The sequence below is a fragment of the Phoca vitulina genome, unplaced genomic scaffold (assembly GCF_004348235.1).
Source record: "Phoca vitulina isolate PV1807 unplaced genomic scaffold, GSC_HSeal_1.0 scaffold4, whole genome shotgun sequence".
Lineage (NCBI taxonomy): Eukaryota > Metazoa > Chordata > Mammalia > Carnivora > Phocidae > Phoca > Phoca vitulina.
Genome location: NW_022589707.1, coordinates 45545093 through 45566290, shown reverse-complemented (window position 1 = coordinate 45566290; position 21198 = coordinate 45545093). Strand labels below are relative to the sequence as shown.

The window sequence follows — 21198 nt, the reverse complement described above, 5'->3', positions numbered from 1 at the left end:
TCGGCAACCTCTCAATCAGTATCCCCACCTCCAACTCTACTTTTTCTTTCTTTCTTTTTTTTTTTTTTTTTATTTTTTTTTTTTAAAGATTTTATTTATTTTCTTGACAGAGAGAGACATAGCGAGAGCAGGAACACAAGCAGGGGGAGTGGGAGAGGGAGAAGCAGGCTTCCCGCAGAGCAGGGAACCCGATGTGGGACTCGATCCCAGGACGCTGGGACCATGACCTGAGCTGAAGGCAGACGCTTAACGACTGAGCCACCCAGGCGCCCTCTTTCTTTTTTTTAAATAAGCTCTATGCCCAATGTGGGGTTTGGTCTCACAACCCCCAGATCAAGAGTCACATGCTCTACTAACTGAGCCAGGTGCCCTTCATCTTTCTTTTTTCTTATGTATCTATTTCATTTTGTTAATCTGTTGTTCAAAAAGTCTTTCACTTTTCTTAACCAGGAGCTTCTTCTCTAACCAGTTGGCTCTACTCAGCATTTTCCCTTTCTCCTTTCTCCACCTGCACACAATAAACCCCACTGCTAGAGTACATGTCCTCCTAATTACCACATGTTCAAATCCTGACTGCCTTCAATGGTAGTTCAAGACTCTTTGATGAAGCTGTTACTGTTCTTGAATCTACTATTTATACACCACTATATTCAGTGCTCAATTGCCAATCACTTTGTACGTGAACTCTCTAAAAGTACTTGTCTTCCTGGTATGGCTGTAGGAAACATCTCACATGTCTTTGCTGCTTCTGAAACTATCCCGATAATATATTACATTACCAAAAAAATGAGGCATAGTTGGTAAGGAAACATGATTAGGAAGTAGAAAATTCTGAGTTCAGATTCTGGCTTTGTTCCTTTCTAGGTGAGTGACCTTGGGCAAGTTACTTTACCTCTACAAGCCTTCCTATCTATAAAACAGGGATAATGCCACCTATTTCATAGGGTTGTTGTGAAGTTTAGCAGAATGTATATGTATGTGTATATATGAATACATAGAATGTTTAACACAGTAACTGGTCCATAGTGAGTGCTTTCTAAAAAGATGGCTGTTATGATTTTGCACACAACAGGTACTCCTTTTTGGTCAATATTTTAAACTGCACAGTCTATAGATTCAGTGAAATCCCTATCAAAATTCCAATGGCATTTTTCACAGAAATAGAACAATTCTAAAATTTGCATCGTACCACAAAAGACTCCAAAAAGCCAAAGGAATCTTGAGAAAGAAGAACAAAGCTGGAGGCATCATGCTCCCCAATTTCAAACTGTATCACAAAGCTACAGTAATCAAAACACTATGGTACTGACATAAAAACAGACACACAGATCAACGGAAGAGAATAAAAAGTTCAGAAATAAACCCAAGCATATATGGTCAATTAATGTATGACAAAGGAGCCAAAAATATACAGTGAAGGAAGTATGATCTCCTCAATAATTGTATTGGAAAAACTGGACAGCTGCTGCAAAAGAATTAAACTAGATCATTTTCTTAAATCATAAACAAAAATAAATTCAAAATGGATTAAAGACCTGAAACAACATAAAACTCCTAGAAGAAAATATAGGCAGTAACCTCCCTGACATTGGTCTTGGCAATGATTTTTTGGATCCAATACCAAAAACAAAAACAACAAAAGCAAAAATCAGTAAGTGGGACTATATCAAATTAAAAAGCTTCTGTACAGCAAAGGGAAACCACCAACAGAATAAAAAGGCAACTACTGAATGGGACTATTTGCCACTCATATATCTGATAATATTTACAAGTCATATATATATCAAATACAAGTCAATAGCAAAAAACCAAACAATCCAACTGAAAAATGGGCAGAAGACCCGAATACACATTTTCCCAAGGAAAGACAAACAGATGGCCAACAGGTACTTGAAAAGATGCTCAACACCACTAATCATCAGGGGAATGCAAATCAAAACCACAATGAGATATTACCTCCCACCTGTCCAAATGACTATAATCAAAAAGACAAGAAATAACAAATGTTGGAGAGGATATAGAGAAAAAGGAGCTGTTGTGCACTGTTTGTGGGAATGTAAATTGGTGTAGCCACTCTGGAAAACAGTATGGAGGTGCCTCAAAAAATTAAAAATAGAACTACCATATGATCCAACAATTCCATCTCTGGGTATTTATCCAAAGAAAACAAAAACACTGGAAGATATATGCACCCCTACGTTCACTGCAGCATTATTTACAATAGCCAAGATATGGAAATAACCTGTGTCCATCGATGAATAGATAAAATAGATGTGATACACACATACACACACAATAGAATACCACTTTGCCATAAAAAAAGAATGAGATCTTGCCATTGGTGACAACATGGATAGAACTTAAAGCATTTTGCTAAGTGAAATAAATCAGAGAGAGAAAGAGAAATAGCATAGGATCTCACATTCTCACATATATGTGTAATTTAAAACAACAACAACAGTAAAAAACAAGCTCATAGATATATGGAACAGATTGGTGGTTGCCAGAGGTGAGAAGTTCAGGGGTCGGCACAATGGGTAAAGGGAGTCAAAAGGTAAACTTGCAGTTATAAAATAAGTCATAGTATGTACTATACAGCATGGTGACTACTGTATATTTAAAAGTTGCTAAGAGAGAACAAATCTTAAAAGTCCACATCACAAGAAAAAATATTCTGTAACTATGTGATGTGATGGATGTTAACTAGACTTATTGTGGTGATCATTTCACAATATATATACAAACACAAAATCATCAGGTTATACATCTGAAACTAATGTCTGTTGTATGTCATTTATGCCTCAATTAAAAAAAGGTTAAATAAAAAACTGCAAAGGTCACTTGAAATATTTTTTTCTTAACATGCTATCAAGATTCCATTTCACATGAAGCTTTATACCACCAATCACTGTATTTAGTAAAAAACTACTTTTCTAAGCTACATTCCAGAAGGGTAGGAAAGGCAACTTTTAACTTTCAAGCTGTGTGCAGATGCTAAGACCTGGTGTATAAAACTCTGTGAAAGATCAGTTTCATCCACATACACAACCCAATCCAGCACAATTTTCAGCAATTACCATTTCAATAATGAAGTTAAAGCAGAACTGAAGACTCTTTGGAGAGGTTAGAAAAGTTTCCAAAAAGCCAAACCAATTGATAAATATTGTGTCTGGATAGTTAGTCTGTCAAAAACTAGGGCTCAATGATTAGCAACCATATTAAGAAGGGCATGAGCTTTTCCTCAACTAACAAGGTAATTACCAACTCTTGATTAGTGGCTTTAGAAACAACCGATAATGCTGCAACCTAGTACGTTAGAAACCAACGACCTGGTCTTTTGTTGGTTGAGGTAATTCTTTTTTTTTTTTCCCTAATGAAACATAAGGTCTTTTCTCCTTTGTGTGGCAGGTCACAACAATCCCTAGGTTAAGTCATACTGTACTTTGAAAATCAGATATCACGCCCCCGCTACGGTTCTGGAACTTTCCACCAGGAATATCTATGATCTTGCTGGAGAAGCTGCACTGAGGATAGCAAGTCAATGCCATGTCTCCTTCTGCCTTGATGTGGGCCTCCCACATTGACGTGCAGCTACAGAGCAAGTTCCTCTCTGCATTGCTACCCAAACGCCTTCCTTTGAAGACCCTGGCCCTTCTTATTTTCTGCCCCCGTAGGCAGGGAAAACTGCATGCCTTACCGCAGACGTTAGACGAGCGAGAATTTCATCACTGCTTTCTTCCGAGTCTTCCATTTTCTGATGAGACCTTTGAAAAACAAAGAATGATTTACTCTTAGTTGTGGTTGCTCAAATTTATCTACCAAGTTATGGGGAACACATGGCAAATAATGGCATTATTGTTTGTTTGTTTGTTTTTAAGATTTTATTTATTTATTTGACAGAGAGAGACACAGCGAAAGAGGGAACACAACACTCACAGAGGGAGTGGGAGAGGGAGAAGCAGGCTTCCTGCCGAGCAGGGAGCCCGATGCAGGGCTCGATCCCAGGACCCCGGGATCATGACCTGAGCCGAAGGCAGACGCTTAACGACTGAGCCACGCAGGCACCCCAATGGCATTATTGTTTAATACGTGAGTGAAAGTACCCATGCAGATAATGTGGTGTCAAAAATGCCAGGGGATCTAGCTCTGTTGCGGCCCAACTCTTCCTTCAAAATCAATTAGCAGGAACCTCTTTACAATATACCAATTAAATCCTGAGAGTCGAGTATTTGTCTCCAAATGGTATCACAGAATAGTTCTGACACACGAGATTTACAAATGTGGGCATGCACAAAGCATAAACAGATGTGAATGGAAGGTGGTTAAGTACCAAAATTCCCTCCTAGTCTAAATGGAGTCCAGATTTTGAAAATCTGACACATGAATTTCCCACTATATTTGAATTTCACCTAAAACAGATTTGTTTTGAAGTGGTCTATTAGAGGCCTAATACTGTGACAGGAATTATGTGGAATATAATAGCAGCAGAAGCTCTTCACTCTTTTTTAAAATATCAGAGCCTATACCTGAGAAGGCTCTAAGCTCTCAAAAAAAAAAAAAGACAGAGAGAGAGAAAATGCCATAGCCCGGTTGAGAAGCCAAGAAAATTGTGCATATGCTAAATAACTAAAGAGACATACAACATATAAGATCACTTTGTTTAGGGGAATCACCTTGGTAATGGAACTCATGAAAAAATTTTCACCACACAAATGTATACACTAATATATAAAATTATCTATTCCTTTTTTTTAATTGAAGTATATTTGACACACAATATTACATTAGTTTCAGGTGTACTAAAATTATCTACTTAAAGCAAATTTTATAGAATGACATTTTTTTCCTGGCTTGGTCAAAGAAAAAAAAATTCATGCCAACTGATACATATGTACTCGTCTCCCAGATCTATTCCACAGCAATCCTTTCGACGCCTCCCGTGGACTCGGAGGGGTCGCCGGTAATTGCCCCACAGGGCAGTGTTATCAGAATGGCAGTGCTCCGATTGATTTCAATCTATGTAACTGCAGTGGGCCGGCTCCCGCGCTCGCCTGGCGGGGCAGGAGGGCTAAGGAGAAGCTCTTTAAGAACGGAAAAGCAAGTCGGATCGATTCTGGCATCAGCTTCCTGTTTCTATATTTTTAAAACCTTTTATAGAAAAAAACCCCAACAACAACAACCCTCTAAATCAGAGCAGTGGATGAAAAACGACTGTCTTTACAAGAACTGCATGATCTGGGTACAAAGCAGGGCTGACGTTGTCAAGTCCCGTAATGACATGTGCTGCCAAGTCTTTTTGAAACATGAGCTAAAAATCCTCCCGATAAAGACAGTGGGAACGGAGTGTTGTAACTTCCCGTATTCCCCAAAAAGCAAGTTACCCTGAAAATGCATATTTCGAACAATGAACTTTTTTTTTTTTTTTTAAAGATTTTATTTATTTATTTGACAGAGAGAGACACAGTGAGAGAGGGAACACAAGCAGGGGGAGTGGGAGAGGGAGAAGCAGGCTTCCCGCTGAGCAGGGAGCCAGACGTGGGGCTCGATCCCAGGACCCCGGGATCATGACCCGAGCCGAAGGCAGACGCTTAACGACTGAGCCACCCAGGCGCCCCTCGAACAATGAACTTTATTATTAAAATGATCTATTCACGAGGTTTCCATATACATGATGTTCCATCGAGAAGAGATTTGCAACCCTTTATAACCTACGCCATCCAACCAGGTGTATAGGGTTAAGCTGAGGTGACTGAACAGATGTGACAGGAAATCGAGAGCCAAACACATTGGGCACGAGGGCACCAGCAAGGGCTTCAGCACCCGTCTGCATCTGCAGTGAAGCAGGGGCTGGTCACGTTGGCTCCTGCTTCTCAGACCCCGGCACATAGCTCAACGATGAGGTCAAAGGCATGAGGTATTTCGCACCAGCACAGATCCCACCATGAATGTGTTTTCAACAAACTGCTGAAAGGAACTCTGAATTCCAAGGGAAGTTCTTGTGTATGTGACTGATAATGGCTACTTCGTGAGAAATGGCTGAGCCACTGATGGTTTATTGACAAATAATTTAGTCCCTGTTCAGGAGCAAAACTACCTTCGGTCATTCTTCCAGCACAAAACATGCCTTGGCAAAAAAAAAAAAAAAAAAAAAAAAAAATTCTGAAGGAAGTATGTGTAAGACAGACAGAGATGACCTCCCAAGAGCTGTCCTGCAGCCCTCATCCCATTTTTATCACCACAACCAGAGCTCTCAAGTCTTTCTCCAGCCCCCAAATCTCCCCTGAGCTCACCTTGTTTTACCATGTGCCTTCAAAGGGGCTCTGGGGGGCAATTCCAGGAACCTTATTTTCTAGGGGCTCCGTGAAGTCAACATAACTTACATTGTACTCCTATTGCCTTGTGCCTCCGCGGGTTCTACGAGCGCCTCTCACGACTCAGCTCCATGGTCACCCTGTGGCCATTCCCTCTGTTTCCTTCAGTTCCCCCCTGTTAAGCCTCACTGACAACTGAAGCCTTCTCCTTCTCTTGTACAAATTATTTTTACTATCTTCTAACCAACTTCTTTGTCTCTGGCTTCTCCTCCTGTGCCAATCTCCCATAGATACCAGGATTATCTTTCTAAAACTGAGACCTGGTCCTGCTCCTCTCAGAGTCCAAACCTTCAGGGATTATCCTACAGCCTACTGAAAACTCTAGAATTCAGAAATACTCTTCCTTTCCCGTTCCTGTGCCCCATCCCCCCCTGCACTGGCCGGCATCTGCATCTGACCTGGCGTAGAGTAAGGTCTTAGGAGCGGCTCTGATGGTAACAGGCAAACAGTGAAAGAGCTTAGAGAGAGGGGAGGATCACACCTCATCACTCCTTCCTTCCTCACCACTGCGTCCCCTCCCCAGCTCTATGCCAAAATGCCCAAAAATACCAGACTCTCTTTCCCCAACGAATGTATTTTTATGAAATAAGATAAATTCTGATTTTATGTATGTAAATACATGTCAGTGCAACCCAGTGAAGACAAAGTTCTCCCATGTCAGATCAAAACAGGTAATGAAACAGGGCAAGGGGGAATAAAGGAAAGAATCAACTCTAATACTTGCCTAGTTTGCCATTATTACTCGAGGGGATCAGTGAGCAGGAGAGGAAGAGAGAAGCTCCGTGTGGTTTGTCAGTGTTCAGAGAAGGGAAGCGGAGAAACCCCGGCTGGCATCAGCAGGTAATGGCAGTGACAAGTGACATGAGACAGAAAGAGACCAGCAGTGACCCCAGGAAGGAAGACCCATCCCAGAGTGTGTGTGCCAGCAGGAAGCTCTGGCCCAGCAGGGCCCACAGATTTACAAATTCCCATGGCTGCTTCTCAAGGTCCCTGCTTACCAACAGCCCAAGGCAGGCCCAATAATTCTCCAGCAGAAAGTCCTGAGTGCCGGTACTGTGGGCAGATGTCTTCAGTAGTTTGAGAGGTATCTTATCGGCTCTACCTTCCAGGTGTATCTCCCATTTGACCACTTCTCACCACCTCTACCATCACCACCACTGTTGTCCCAGCCATCAAATCGTTTACCCAGGAGCCAGAGTGGTCTTGTTAACATGTAAGTCACATCATGATGTCCCTCCTCTGTTCAAAATCCTCAAATGACTCCCCATCTCCCTCAGTATAAAACCAAAGTCTTCACAGTGCCTGACAACTCTCCCCCCGCTTCACATTTGCTTCAACTTTAATGCTTCCACCTTAGACCTCTGCACCAGCTATCCCTTTAACCTAGCACTCTTCCCTCAGATAGCCACCTCACTTTTGCCTCAGAGCCTTGAAGTCTCTGTCAACTTCTTTCCTGACCTTTATCTACATATCCCTCATTTCCTACTTTATGTATCTTCATGAAGTTTTCTATTTTTAACCAACTTAAATCTGTTTATTTAGGAAATTGTCTGTCCTCCCCTACTAGACTGTAGGCTCTGTGGGACTAGACATTTTGGTTTTGTTCATGGTTATATCCCCAACACTTAGAACACAACCTAGTCTATAAGAGGCATTCAATAAATAACTGTTGAATAAATTAACAGAGTACCTGAAACTTCAAGGAATGCTCTATGAATCACTATCCCAAGACTACCACTGCATAAGATACTAGCTTGTTATCTGTAGTCAATTCAACTGAAGGACCCTGCTTTTACACAAGAACGCTTTCCCTGAGCTGTTCCATTGTTCTCCCAGCTCCCTGCAGCAGTTCTGTCTTTAAGTGACCTTCTCGTCTTTCAAATCCAACCATGACTTTCTTATATCAAATACCAAAGATGTGCTAACTCTGAAAATATCTTAAATAAAGTAATAGCAGTGCAAGGATCACCCCACCTCCTCATCTTCTTCTAAGAAATAACTAGTATAGATGTAGTGACAGTTTACAACCTGGCCAATTGTTTGACAATCATTTGCACAATTCATCCTGCAGCAGAAAAGAACAGTAAGTCCCCACTCAAGAACATCTCTCAGCTCTGACAGCCAAATAGTCACATAGTGTTGAGCTCCAATGAAGAACCTCAGGAGGCAACACCCGGGGGCCATTATCTGGGCAATGGAATTCGTTTGATACCAGTCAGGCCCAGTGTAATTTCTAACAACTTGGATTTAACTGGTATCCCTGCAGGGTTTCCCAGAATTCTTTTAGTGAGAATTCCTTCATGAGAATTAGTATAATGGGTTTGAGATTATTCCAATGAAGTTCTTAAAAATAAAGCTTGTCATACATTTTCTATATGAGAGACAGAACCCACACTTCTCAACCAGATTTTGGCCAAAATATTTGTGCCTTAAGATTCAAGAGCAACCAACACCATCTTGGAGTTGGAAAACCCTACTTCCTTTTTAACTGAAAGAAGTTTCATGGTATTTCAGGGTGGAAAACTGGAGGCATTTTATTATGGAAATATTATCCAAATAATACCACTTTACATTTGTGTATTGATACTTCAAAAGTACATGAGTTCTGTCTGTCCATCTATGTCTCAGTGCTGAATAGCGTATGTGGGCTGCCAAGAGCTACCACTATGCATAACATCGATCCTTTAGGAAAATGTGTTAAATGTCTATTTGATGGTTGTTGGGATTGCAAAGATTTGGAGTCAAGTAGTTCAAGAGGTGGAGACTGTGTATGGGCACAAGCCAAACCTGCTGAGTGGTTATCCATGACCTTCCAGACGTACTTGTGCCAACACTACACTGAGCTGCACATTACAAAGAAACCTAACAACAGGAGTTGTGGCCTCAGTCAGCTTTCATGTAAAATGCTATTACTGCTCTCCCAGGGGCTTCGTTTGTGTCTGAGTGCTTCTTGCCTACACACTACACATCAACCTTCACATCAAACAGAGATATTCTAGATTGGGACCCAAGGAGGGTGGGGAACATGCCCCTCTCCAAATCAGAATTCTAACAGGGAAGAGTCTGTTCTAGGGGGATGTCAGGCAGGCCTGTTCACTACTTCCCACCATCATCAACCCCTAAAGCTGGGCTGATGTTGAGCTGTCCTGTGCTATTTGTTTGGTTTGGAGGGACTGGAGGGAAATGCAGTATTTAGGATGGACCTGAGACTACCTCTGCTAGAGGCTGATGAAATTCTAGGGCATGGAAAAAAACAGAACCAAGACAAACTATACAGGAATCTTTCAAACATGATCCCACAAATAAGAGATGCACGGCACACACCCATATGAAAACAAAACATCTTCTTTACCCATTCATCTGTCGATGGACATCTTGCCTCTTTCCATAGTTTAGCTATTGTGGACATTGCTGCTATAAACATCAGGGTGCACGTACCCCTTCAGATCACTACATTTGTATCTTTGGGGTAAATACCCAGTAGTGCAATTGCTGGGTCGTAGGGTAGCTCTATTTTCAACTTTTTGAGGAAACTCCATACTGTTTTCCAGAGTGGCTGCACCAGCTTGCATTCCCACCAACACTGTAGGAGGGTTCCCCTTTCTCCAGACTATGGAAAGAGCCAAGATGTCCATCGACAGACGAATGGATAAAGAAGAGGTTGTGTGTATACACACACACACACACACACACACACACACACACACACACACACACACAATGGAATATTATGCAGCCATCAAAAGGAATGAAATCTTGCCATTTGCAATGACGTGGATGGAACTGGAGGGTATTATGCTGAGTGAAATAAGTCAATCAGAGAAAGACATGTATCATATGACCTCACTGATATGACAAATTCTTACTCTTAGGAAACAAACTGAGGGTTGCTGGAGTGGTGGGGGTTGGGAGGGATGGGGTGGCTGGGTGATAGACATTGGGGAGGGTATGTGCTATGGTGAGCGCTGTGAATTGTGTAAGACTGTTGAATCACAGACCTGTACCTCTGAAACAAATAATACATTATATGTTAAAAAAAAAAAAGAAGAAGAAGAAGATAGCAGGAGGGGAAGAATGAAGGGGGGGAAATCGGAGGGGGAGACGAACCATGAGAGACTATGGACTCTGAGAAACAAACTGAGGGTTCTAGAGGGGAGGGGGGTGGGGGGATAGGTTAGCCTGGTGGTGGGTATTAAAGAGGGCACGTTCTGCATGGAGCACTGGGTGTTATACGCAAACGTATATGAATCATGGAACACTACATCAAAAACTAATGATGTAATGTATGGTGATTAACATAACAATAATAATAAAAAAAAGAGTCAGACACTTAACCGACTGAGCCATCCAGGTGCCCATTAATCAGCATTTCTGAAAAATATACACAAATTACACAGGAAAAGGCAAGCCAAATTATGATAATAATATACCAGGAAATCTAATGGGCTAAAGAAGAAAAATTGGGCAAATTTCAAGAATGCATGAATATTGAGTTTTGCCACAATCAGATTATCATTCCTACAGAGAAACATGTAGCTTCTGAGGTGTATTTTTTCCTAATTTCAATAAAGTTAAATTGTTTGTATTTAAAAAAAAAGAAAACAAAACAATCAGTGGGTTTAGCAAAATCCATCTTGAAAATAACTCTGCCAACACAAGTGAGAGTCACTTAGCCTTATCTGTGATTGTCAGAGGCCACTTCTTGGGAGAAGTGATATCCAGGGTGAGGTTTGGATGGATAAGGAGTGGCCCTGGAATTGTAGCAGGATTACCAGGACAAGGAAGTAGGAAATGGCAGGAGATAAAGCCAAGGCCAGACCAGCCAGGGCCTCATCTGATAATGCTAAAGAGATTTTGTTTTGTGCTGAGGGCTATGAACTTCGGCTGTAAAACATAGAGATTGATGGAGAAGTAACTAGAAGAGGATATAAAATCAAAGGTTGGTTGGTTTCCAGTTATTACGATTGAGGGAATCATTTGTTTGCTGAAAGAAAAGAGCCAACAGAGAGATATGAGAAAGCAGGAAAAGGAAGTCTCCAAGGAGGGGTAGGACCCACAGCCCAGAGAGAAGAATGAGTCTTGAGCAGAAAGAGGGACTCTCCCTCCACCAAACTGAGAATAAATGATGTTAAGTCAGCGGACGATGTCACAGTTCACAGAGTCTGTTCTGTACTTGCTGACTGTCAGGCAAGGAAACTTCAGGGCCTTTCTCTTGCAGAAATATTTCCTGGGCTAGATTTGATATTTTTCTTTCTTTGAAATCATTGATATCAAGTCCTAGACACTGCCACAGAGAATGCTCCTCCAGGACAGACTCATTCTCCACCACATCTAACACCCACTGGTCCCAGGAGAGTAAGAAAGTACACTCACCTTCTCTAACATCTATATTCTGGACACATCTATTTTGCATAACAAAGCAAATTCTTACGACAAAAAAGAAAAAGTGGGTTGGTAGAAAAATGAGAATTAGATTTTTCTTGCGATCTTTGATATCATGAATACAACCTTCTGTTCAACCTTCTAAAGGGAAGTTAATTTTTCACAGGATCAGGCTACTAGTTGTGCTTACAGAGGTCTTTTACCAAACACTAGTAAAATGTGAATGTGACAGGTTTCACTGAGTCCAGGATATATAGTTACACATTCATCCAAAATCGAATAAAATTATTATTGATATTTTTGCATTTTATATTGAAGATTTGAGGATTAATAGTTAATATTTAATTAAACAGCTACATTTCAAATGCTAGCACAACCAGGCCTAAAAGTTCAACTTCTGTTAAAACTCCTGTACTACTCTTAAATAATTATGTACTCTGATAAAAATAAGCAATCTGTTCCCACATCTAGAATAAGCCTTTTCTGTAAACAACGGAAATTTTGGAGGGCTTAGTGCTTCCTTGGGGGAGGGGGTGATGAGTAATAACAAAGACTAAGACCAGCTGATTTCATAGCATTTTTTGTAAAATTTAAAGTAGCAAATGGAAACTTTCTTCACCTAAGATCCTAATACGAAACTTATGCCAAGTTCCATCACAAAATTTTTTTGAGAAATACTCAAAAAATGTTTACTCATCCAGTATTTATTTCCTCTTCCCCAAAGAGCATAAAATGAGAATCTAATTAGGAAAAGTCAGGAATATAAAAGGTAGGTTTGGGACATAGGAATGGTGGACTTGAAGTTGATCTCCCACTTAGAAGATGTTAATTCAGCACCAGTTCAGAAATTAAGGATGTCAATGGATTTCTCACCTTGCTTAAACATGTCAGGTAGACAAGGCAAAGTCAGGCAGAATAAGGACAATAAAGGAATGGAGGTGACAGGGTGGAAGGTGGTGGTGGCATTAGCGTTCACAGGGTGCCAAGGGGAGACAGGGATCTGAATTTTGGAAATCACCACCGTGAGGAGGATATTAAATAAAGGACTGAGTGAGGGCACAGCCAGAGTGAGAGCAGAGAAAGAAGTCTGAGGACTGAGCACCAGGATGCTCCCTGTTCAGAGGTCAGTGTTTCCAAAGTAGGTTTTATTATTATGTAGATATGGTGAGGCCAATAGACAAGGAGATGAGTGCCATTGAAAAGATATGTCAGTTTGGGGAGAATTAAGGTCTTAATAATATTAAGTCTTCCATTCCATGAACATCCTCTTATTTAAGTCTTATTTGATTTTTTTTCCATCAGACTCATGAAAGTGTTTGACATACAGCTCTTGCACACTTTTTAGATATGTACCTGAGTATTTCAGTGTTTTTTGTGCTAGTACATAGAAACAGAATTGATTTTTGTATACTGACTTTGTAACTTGTGACCCTGCTAAACCTGCTTATTAGTTCTAGCAAGTTTTTTGTAGATTCCTTGGGATTTTCTATTTATATAATTAAGTCATCTGCAGAGAGAGGTGGCTTTATTTTTTCTTCTAATCTGTATACATTTTATTTCTTTATCTTGCCTTATTGCACTGACTAGTGTTGAAGAGAAATAATTAAAAGGAGATTATTAGCCTTGTTCCCTTAGTGGGAAAGCATTCAGTCTTTCACCATTAAGTATGATGTAAGCCATAGGTTTTATGTAAGGTTTATCAGATTGAAGAAGTTTCCTTATAGTCCTAGTTTTCTAAGACTTTTTATCCTGAATGGATACTGAATTTTTCAAATGCTTTCTCTGTATCTATGGAGTCTATCATACAGTTTTTCCTGTTAGACTAAATCTGGTGAACTATACTGATTGATTTTTAAACTTTGAACCATCATTTTATTCCTGGGATAAACTCCTGTTTTTCATGATGTATTATCACTTTTATAAATTACTGGATCCCATTTACTAATATTTGTTGGGAAAGTTTCTGGTTTTCACATTCATTTTCTCTTTCTGAACTTTGTCCTAATAATGCTGGCCTCATAAAGGGCCTTACATTACTTACATATGGTCGTATCCCCACAGGGCTAAGCACAAACTTGTACTTCACACAAACCTGATGGTCAGTTAATGCCTGTTGAGGAAGAGTATGGGTGGTTGCCTCTTCCCAGATCTTCTTCTCCCTGTCCCTTTTCCTTACCTAAAAGCTAAGAGGAGCAAATTCAATTATCTAAGGACTCCGGACTCCCTTCCAAATACAAATGCTTATGAAGCTAAATGTACGGAATTTCAGGAGTGTCAGCCAAGTGGTGGTAAGTACCATGCTTGATAAAATCTTCGTCATAATGGTTTTAATCTGACTTCTTTACATAGTATTTTACAACTCTGATTTAATTAACATTCACATTTCCTATCACTTAACCAAGCTCTTTCTGTATGGCTGACTTTACAGAACTGTTGACTTCAACTTTGGTGTACATTAGCCTCCCCTTTAGAACTTGACATTAAGTACTGATAGGATTGTCTCAGCTCTCCATCCCAAGCCTGACTCAGTAGATCTCAGATTATGCCTCCTTCTTTTTGAAAGGATCATGGTTGAGAACCACTGCCATCGAGGTCACTTCCAAGCTCACCTTCTGCCTTCATTTTACATCACCGCCACCAAGTACAGAGGCCTGTCCCTTTGGCAAGTTATGCAACCCGCCTTGCCTCAGCTCCTTCATCTGTAACTTCAAACTTCAGTTGTAAGAAGTGTTAATCGTTACTGCTACTATTGATTTTATTATTGTTGTCCCTGCCAGGCCAGCTTAGGCCAAGTGACTACGCCAATTCTTCCCCATTTTTTTTAAGTAGGGAGACCCCTTTTACATAGAAATGGATCACAGACCCATAAACTCTGTACATGTTGATTAAGCAAACACACGACAAAAATGTTAACCGTGACTTCAAGTAACAAACTATTTTATTTATTTCAGAACCGACGATACAGTTAGGTCATTTTCTTTATTCAGTGTAAAGATAATGCTTGTGTTCCCCATGGATTTACACAGCCCTGCACTCCATCTGAGACGTGCTCCCCACCCTTCTCAGAGGCTGAGTTCCTCTCGCTGTGGCGCACTGCTCCCGCCGCATCCAGGCGCCTTGCACTGCCTCGACGTGCCACCGCTCTTCCTAACCTCATGCCCTGCATGCTGTTCCATCTACCTCAAGTACCCTTTTGTGTCTCTGTCTAGAGCATGAAATAATGGATGCTAATAAATTCATCTTTTTTCTTTTTTTTTTAGAGAGGGGAAGAGAGAGAGAGAGGAAATGGAGGGGAGGGGCAGGGAGAGAGAGAGAGAATCTTAAGTGGGCTCCACGCCCAGCGCAGAGCCAAATGCAGGGCTCCATCTCACAACCCTTAGATCATGACCTGAGTCGAAATCAAGACTCAGACGCTTAACCGACTGAGCCACCCAGGTACCCTGCTAATAAATTCACCTTAACCCACTGGACTGAGCTTTCCCTAGAGTTGGTTAGTTAGGAATCTAAAGGTTAAGATACCATTCAATTAAGCGCACTGCTAAATAAGAGTAACAACAATGAACACGTTTTTGTTTTGTTTTTTCAATAACTAGAATCAGGAAAACTCAGGCTGGGATGCCATGAGAGGGAGCTGTTTCAACAGATGTCAAGTGGCTGAATGGACTATCTGTGGAAGCCACAGCCAGACTCCTCAGGAGCATTGGCAACACCAGTGGGTACAGAGGAAGGCCCATCAGCCAGGCAGGACCAACAGACACTGATCCAGCCAGGACAGACAAACCCAACTTGTACCAGCCCCAGGCTCCACAGCAGACGCCAACAGAACACCCCAGTTATACCTCAGGGATCATTAGGGAAGTGGCTGCCCATCCACTAGGCAAAATCAGTGGGGATGGGAAAGGGCCCACCCTGACAGGAGAGCCTCCTCTACCAGGCTTAAGAGACCCATACCACTCACCACATACCAGAGGTTGTCTTCCTGAGGAATAGGGAGTGGGCCCAGACTGAACCTTTTTACCAAAATATGCTCCACAGCCTTTTAAATTACCTTATTAGAATAATTTAACTGGATTAGACTAAAATTATGGGCTTCTTTCCCTTCTTTCCGGCTACCCAGCAAGATGGAGGCTCATGTGGACAATAAATAATAGATTGCTCAGAGGAAAAATGAAGACATCACATTTTTCTTTACATGTCTGAGTGTAGCACGAGTTACATTTTAGCAATCCTCTAGAACTCTTTAAATAACAGCTTAAATGTTAAGTGCCCTGTAATTGGAGAATATAGTTTCGTGTATTCGAGGTTCATAGACTCTGTCTATTCAGAGCCCTACCGCTCCCACCCCTGGTAAGCTGGCAGCCACTGTAAAGGGGGTTCAACTGAAATAGCCAAGCTTCCTCACAGAGTAAACCCTCCCATTTCTCACTAGTCCTAAAGGCACTATTAGGCTGCCTCTCCCTACGCTGTTACTTCAGCATTTCTAACCAACCACACACCCCCAATCTACCTCCCCCACACACAAAATTAAAAAAAAAAAAAAAGAGTTAGAAAAAAGTCCATTCTGGATGACTTGATTTGGCTTTCAGGTTGAATAAAATACCATGACTGCTATTTTTTTCTCCCAGAGAAAGTACCCTCAACACTCCTTTCAAATTATCTACTCAGTTTGGATGTAAAAGTTATTTTGTATACAATAGGAATTTTTTTTCCTCAAATTAGCCCAGAAACCTGCAACATCTCCATTTGCCCTCCTGCTTTAAACATTCTTTTCTAAATGGAAAAAAAAAAAAAATCCACTTTAAAAAAATACATTTGTACAGAATTGTGTTTACATAGAGACGTTACATAGAGACGTTAAGTAGCTTCCTCACATAATTTTACAGAGATTTAGAACACAGCAAATTAGAGGGACCTAATGCAGAACCACATACACAGACCTTAATAGCCTTCAAATATCAAAAAGGCTAGTAAAACGACCCACAGGACAGGATTTTCAGCTCGTGAATGGACAATGCAAGTTAATGCATCAAAACGACTTTAGAGGCCATTTCAGAACGGATAAAAATGGGTTAAGAGAGCAGAATGGACAACACAGGACGAACTGACGAACTGGAGACATTGTGGAAGTTTTGGGGTCAAGGTAGGACTTGGGCTCCCCCTTGAGGGGTGGGTAGAATTTGACCAGACAAGGAAAGAGGCAGAGGAAGAAGAGCAGCACAGGAGGGAGTAAACGGGTGTGAGATGGGGGGTTAGAATGAATGGGGATCACCAGATGAGAGCAGAAATTCCCACGGGCATCACAAGCATCGAGCCCCAGAAAGGCTGAGCCATCACAGCTGGAAGAGGACAGTGTCCCTGGGCACCTCCTCTCTGACCATACTTTCTTCCAAGTCTGGATAACCTAAACCTTGGCTTTCCAAAGTTTAGCAAAAATTTTACCCTAGCTTAGAGGTTTGCTTGTCACTCTAGCATAGAAAAAAATTATTTATTTGTATATTATATACACATATTAAATATGTGTATACACCCATCTCCTGCCTTTTGAGACTCACAGTGGTTCATTAATTTTATCTTTTATAGTTAGTAGTTATAATATGGGACAGATGGATCCATAGCTCCCCAATGACAACTGCCCCAGAGGAATGACCCCTCCCAATGTACCACCACCAACAAAATACCTGCTGATAAACAAGGCACAAGTGATTCTCAACTCCAGACGCATGCCATTTGTGTTCAGTGATCGATGTGACAAATGACTGCAGGTAATCTGGAACTAATATTAGGAATCGAATTTTGAAAGTAATTTTTAGAACCTAGAGTGGACTCAGGGTTTTCCTCTAACAAGGTCATCTCCCCCAGTGGCATTCCAATCTGCTCTCTGAGTCAGGGAGAAAGCAGTGGAGTGAAATCATGAGGACTGCCTGCAAGCTGATTTCAGCTGCCCTTATGGCCCTGGTACCCCTTATACGCCCGTGCGACTGGACACCTCCATCCTGCGTGCAGGACAGGAAGTGGTTAAGAAGAGCTGCTACAAATAGCCAAACTGTGGAAAGAGGCAAGATGTCCATCGACAGATGAATGGATAAAGAAGATGTGGTATATATATACAATGGAATATTATGCAGCCATCAAAAGGAATGAGATCTTGCCATTTGCAACAACGTGGATGGAACTGGAGGGTGTTATGCTGAGCGAAATAAGTCAATCAGAGAAAGACATGTATCATATGACCTCACTGATATAAGGAATTCTTAATCTCAGGAAACAAGCTGAGGGTTGCTGGAGTGGGGGGTGGGGTGGCAGGGATGGGGTGGCTGGGTGATAGACACTGGGGAGGGTATGTGCTATGGTGAGCGCTGTGAATTGTGCAAGACTGTTGAATCACAGATCTGTACCTCTGAAACAAATAATGCAATATATGTTAAAAAAAAAAAAGAAGAAGAAGATAGCAGGAAGGGAAGAATGAAGGGGGGGAAATCAGAGGGGGAGACAAACCATGAGAGACGATGGACTCTGAAAAACAAACTGAGGGTTCTGGAGGGGAGGGGGGTGGGAGGATGGGTTAGCCTGGTGATGGGTATTAAAGAGGGCACGTACTGCATGGAGCACTGGGTGTTATATGCAAACGATGAATCATGGAACACTACATCAAAAACTAATGATGTAATGTATGGGGATTAACATAACAATAAAAAAATTTAAAAATTTAAAAAAAAGAGCTGCTAGAGAAGGCCAGTCTCACGGCCTCAAAGCAAGGCACAGTCATCTCTAGCTTCCAAAGCACACACTCCTTCTTGGAAAGCTTGTTAAAGTTTATTAAAATGCTCTCTGACTTTTCTCAGGAAATTCTCACCTCTATTAAAAGCATCTTATACTAGGGGCGCCTGGGTGGCTCAGTCGTTAAGCATCTGCCTTCGGCTCAGGTCATGATCCCAGGATCCTGGGATCGAGCCCCACATTGGGCTCCCTGCTTGGCGGGAAGCCTGCTTCTCCCTCTCCCACTCCCCCTGCTTGTGTTCCTGCTCTCGCTATCTCTCTCTCTGCGCTAAATAAATAAATGAAATCTTAAAAAAAAAAAAAAGCATCTTATACTAAAGAACATTTTCTGTTTCTGAAGAATTACATTTGAATTTTGCTTTACCATTCCAAGGTCCTCTATGCGAGGTGGTGGTGGGAAAGTCATAACCATTTTGGAGTCTAACATTTTTTTTTTTTTTTTTTTTTTTAGATTTATTTATTTATTTATTTGAGAGAGAATGAGAGACAGAGAGCATGAGAGGGAGGAGGGTCAGAGGGAGAAGCAGACTCCCCGCTGAGCAGGGAGCCCGATGCGGGACTCGATCCCGGGACTCCAGGATCATGACCTGAGCCGAAGGCAGTCGCTTAACCAACTGAGCCACCCAGGCGCCCGTGTCTAACATTTTTATAGTTTCTGTTTATACTGTCTTAGGAGGGGAAGCTGGAATGACTCCTGGATCACACTCTGGCAGGTGTTAAAAGAGTAGCTGTTAGAGTCACCCGGGCATGGATTCAAACCCTAACGTTCCACTTACTACTCACGTGACCTTGGACAGGCCACCTGGCCTCTGTGCCTCACTTTCCTCACTTATAAAAAAGCAACAATAGTAGTAACTTCTAGAATTCATCTGAAGATGAAATAATATAAAGCAGTTAGCATAGTTCCTGACATTAAGATGTGTTTCTACAATCAACCTATTAGCACGGTGTCTCATTAATATTCTAACACTTATTTCTTTTCTAAAAGCCTGGATTAACTGTCCAGTTGTTGTTTTTTTTAAGAGTAACTCATCTTTGTGATGATTGTAGGTGTTTCTCCTGAAACCTACCTTCCTACCCATGAGATAAAAATGACACCACTTGCCCTGCTAATCTCACAGACCTGAGAGTCCACAGTATGGGAACATATTTTGAAAACTGAATATGGAGAAGTTATTGACGGAAAATTTTAATCTGAAATTCATTATTCCAAAATAAGCTTATCATGAATTCCGTGGAGAGACGAAGACATATCAACAACACCATATCATGACTCAAGCCTTGTTCCCAAGCTTTCTCTAATGAATTTTATTTCATTTTAATCATATAGTGATTCACTATATGATAGTGATTCACGTGTTTTAATTTGCCAAATGTTGCTTCTCGCTTATTTTCAGAAAGGTCTGTTGAGCTCTTTCTTAGGAAAGTCATGATTTGGAGAGTGGATAATATGTCAGTTATTATTTTATTTCAACCTAAGCCAAGTCATCTTTACTCCTAATTTAGATCACAGCTCACACAGTGATGATTAAATTAGCCGCAGCATGGTGTAGCTGGCAAGGCATGAACTTCTGGGATTCGAATACCACTTCAGCCATTTTTTTTAGCTGGATTTAGTCTCCAGCCATTCCTTTTACCTTTCTGAACTTGCATCTGAGAAATGGGAACGGGACAGCTATCTCTTACAGGAGATGGTGACCTTAAAGAGCGGAGCACAGTGCCTAGAAACAGGAAATATTCTCTAAGTGAGAATAATTTTATATTAGAACAAAAGAGCATCTACTTACAGTTCACAGATGCCCGCTCTAGCAGGAATGAGAGGCACAAGTTGCAGTAAAAGTTTGACACCATTCTGCCATTCTTCTTCTCTTTCAAATTCACAGTACAAGTAGCTACATTCATCAGAAGAAAACTGGTAGAAAACATAGGTATCTTGAAAGTATAAATTCTGGTCCACTGTTGGAAACAAAAAGGGGAGGATCTGTTTTTTTAAAGTCTATTATTTAGCGAGTCATAAACCAAATAATAAATTGAAAGCCCTACTAATTATTAGGGAGAACCCAGCGGTAGGATTATAATTATATATTCTAAGTCCATTCATGTTCACAATCCCATTGAATTAAAAGGGACTTAATGACCAACCTATTTTTATTACTTGAGGCTTTAGCCAGCATATTCATATATATTTTATGATTCTTCTGCTTCACAGACAGGTGAAATCAGTAACAATTCAAAAAGTGGGCAGGAGAATTTCTTGTGTGTCTCAAAGCAAACAGATATATTTAATTACTTGAGTGATACACAAATGTAACAGTATCTCAAGTTTTAAACCGTGGTTCTCAACTGGGGGCAACTGTGACACCCAAGCGACGTCCGGCGGTGTCTGGAGGCATTTTTGGTTCTCACTACTAGAGGGTGCTACAGGCATCTGGTGGGTAGAAAAAGGGATACCGCTAAACATCCTCTAATGTACAGGACAGGCCCCTACAACAGGATTGCCTAGCACAAAATGTCAATGCTACCAAGGCTGTTTTAAAAGGAATCAAGAATTAGAGACTTATCCAAAAAAACACTGACACAAATTTTTTTGCTCACCAGAAACATGAACCTCACAAGCAAGCTGGTAACATTCCTCAAAGGTAGTTACCACTTTTCTAAATAAGAATAT

General features: G+C 41.0%; 1 protein-coding gene across 5 annotated transcripts in view; it reads right to left on the bottom strand.

Moving 5' to 3' along the window:
* RAPGEF5 (Rap guanine nucleotide exchange factor 5) overlaps positions 1–21198 on the bottom strand; it is a 508053-nt gene that overhangs the window by 158253 nt on the left and 328602 nt on the right. For all 5 annotated transcript variants that reach the window (XM_032401958.1, XM_032401959.1, XM_032401957.1 and 2 more), the window contains 2 exons: positions 20318–20486; positions 3698–3764 (listed from right to left, as the gene is read on the bottom strand). In XM_032401958.1, coding sequence (XP_032257849.1) covers positions 3698–3764; positions 20318–20486 — 236 coding nt within the window. The remainder of the gene's footprint in view (positions 1–3697; positions 3765–20317; positions 20487–21198) is intronic.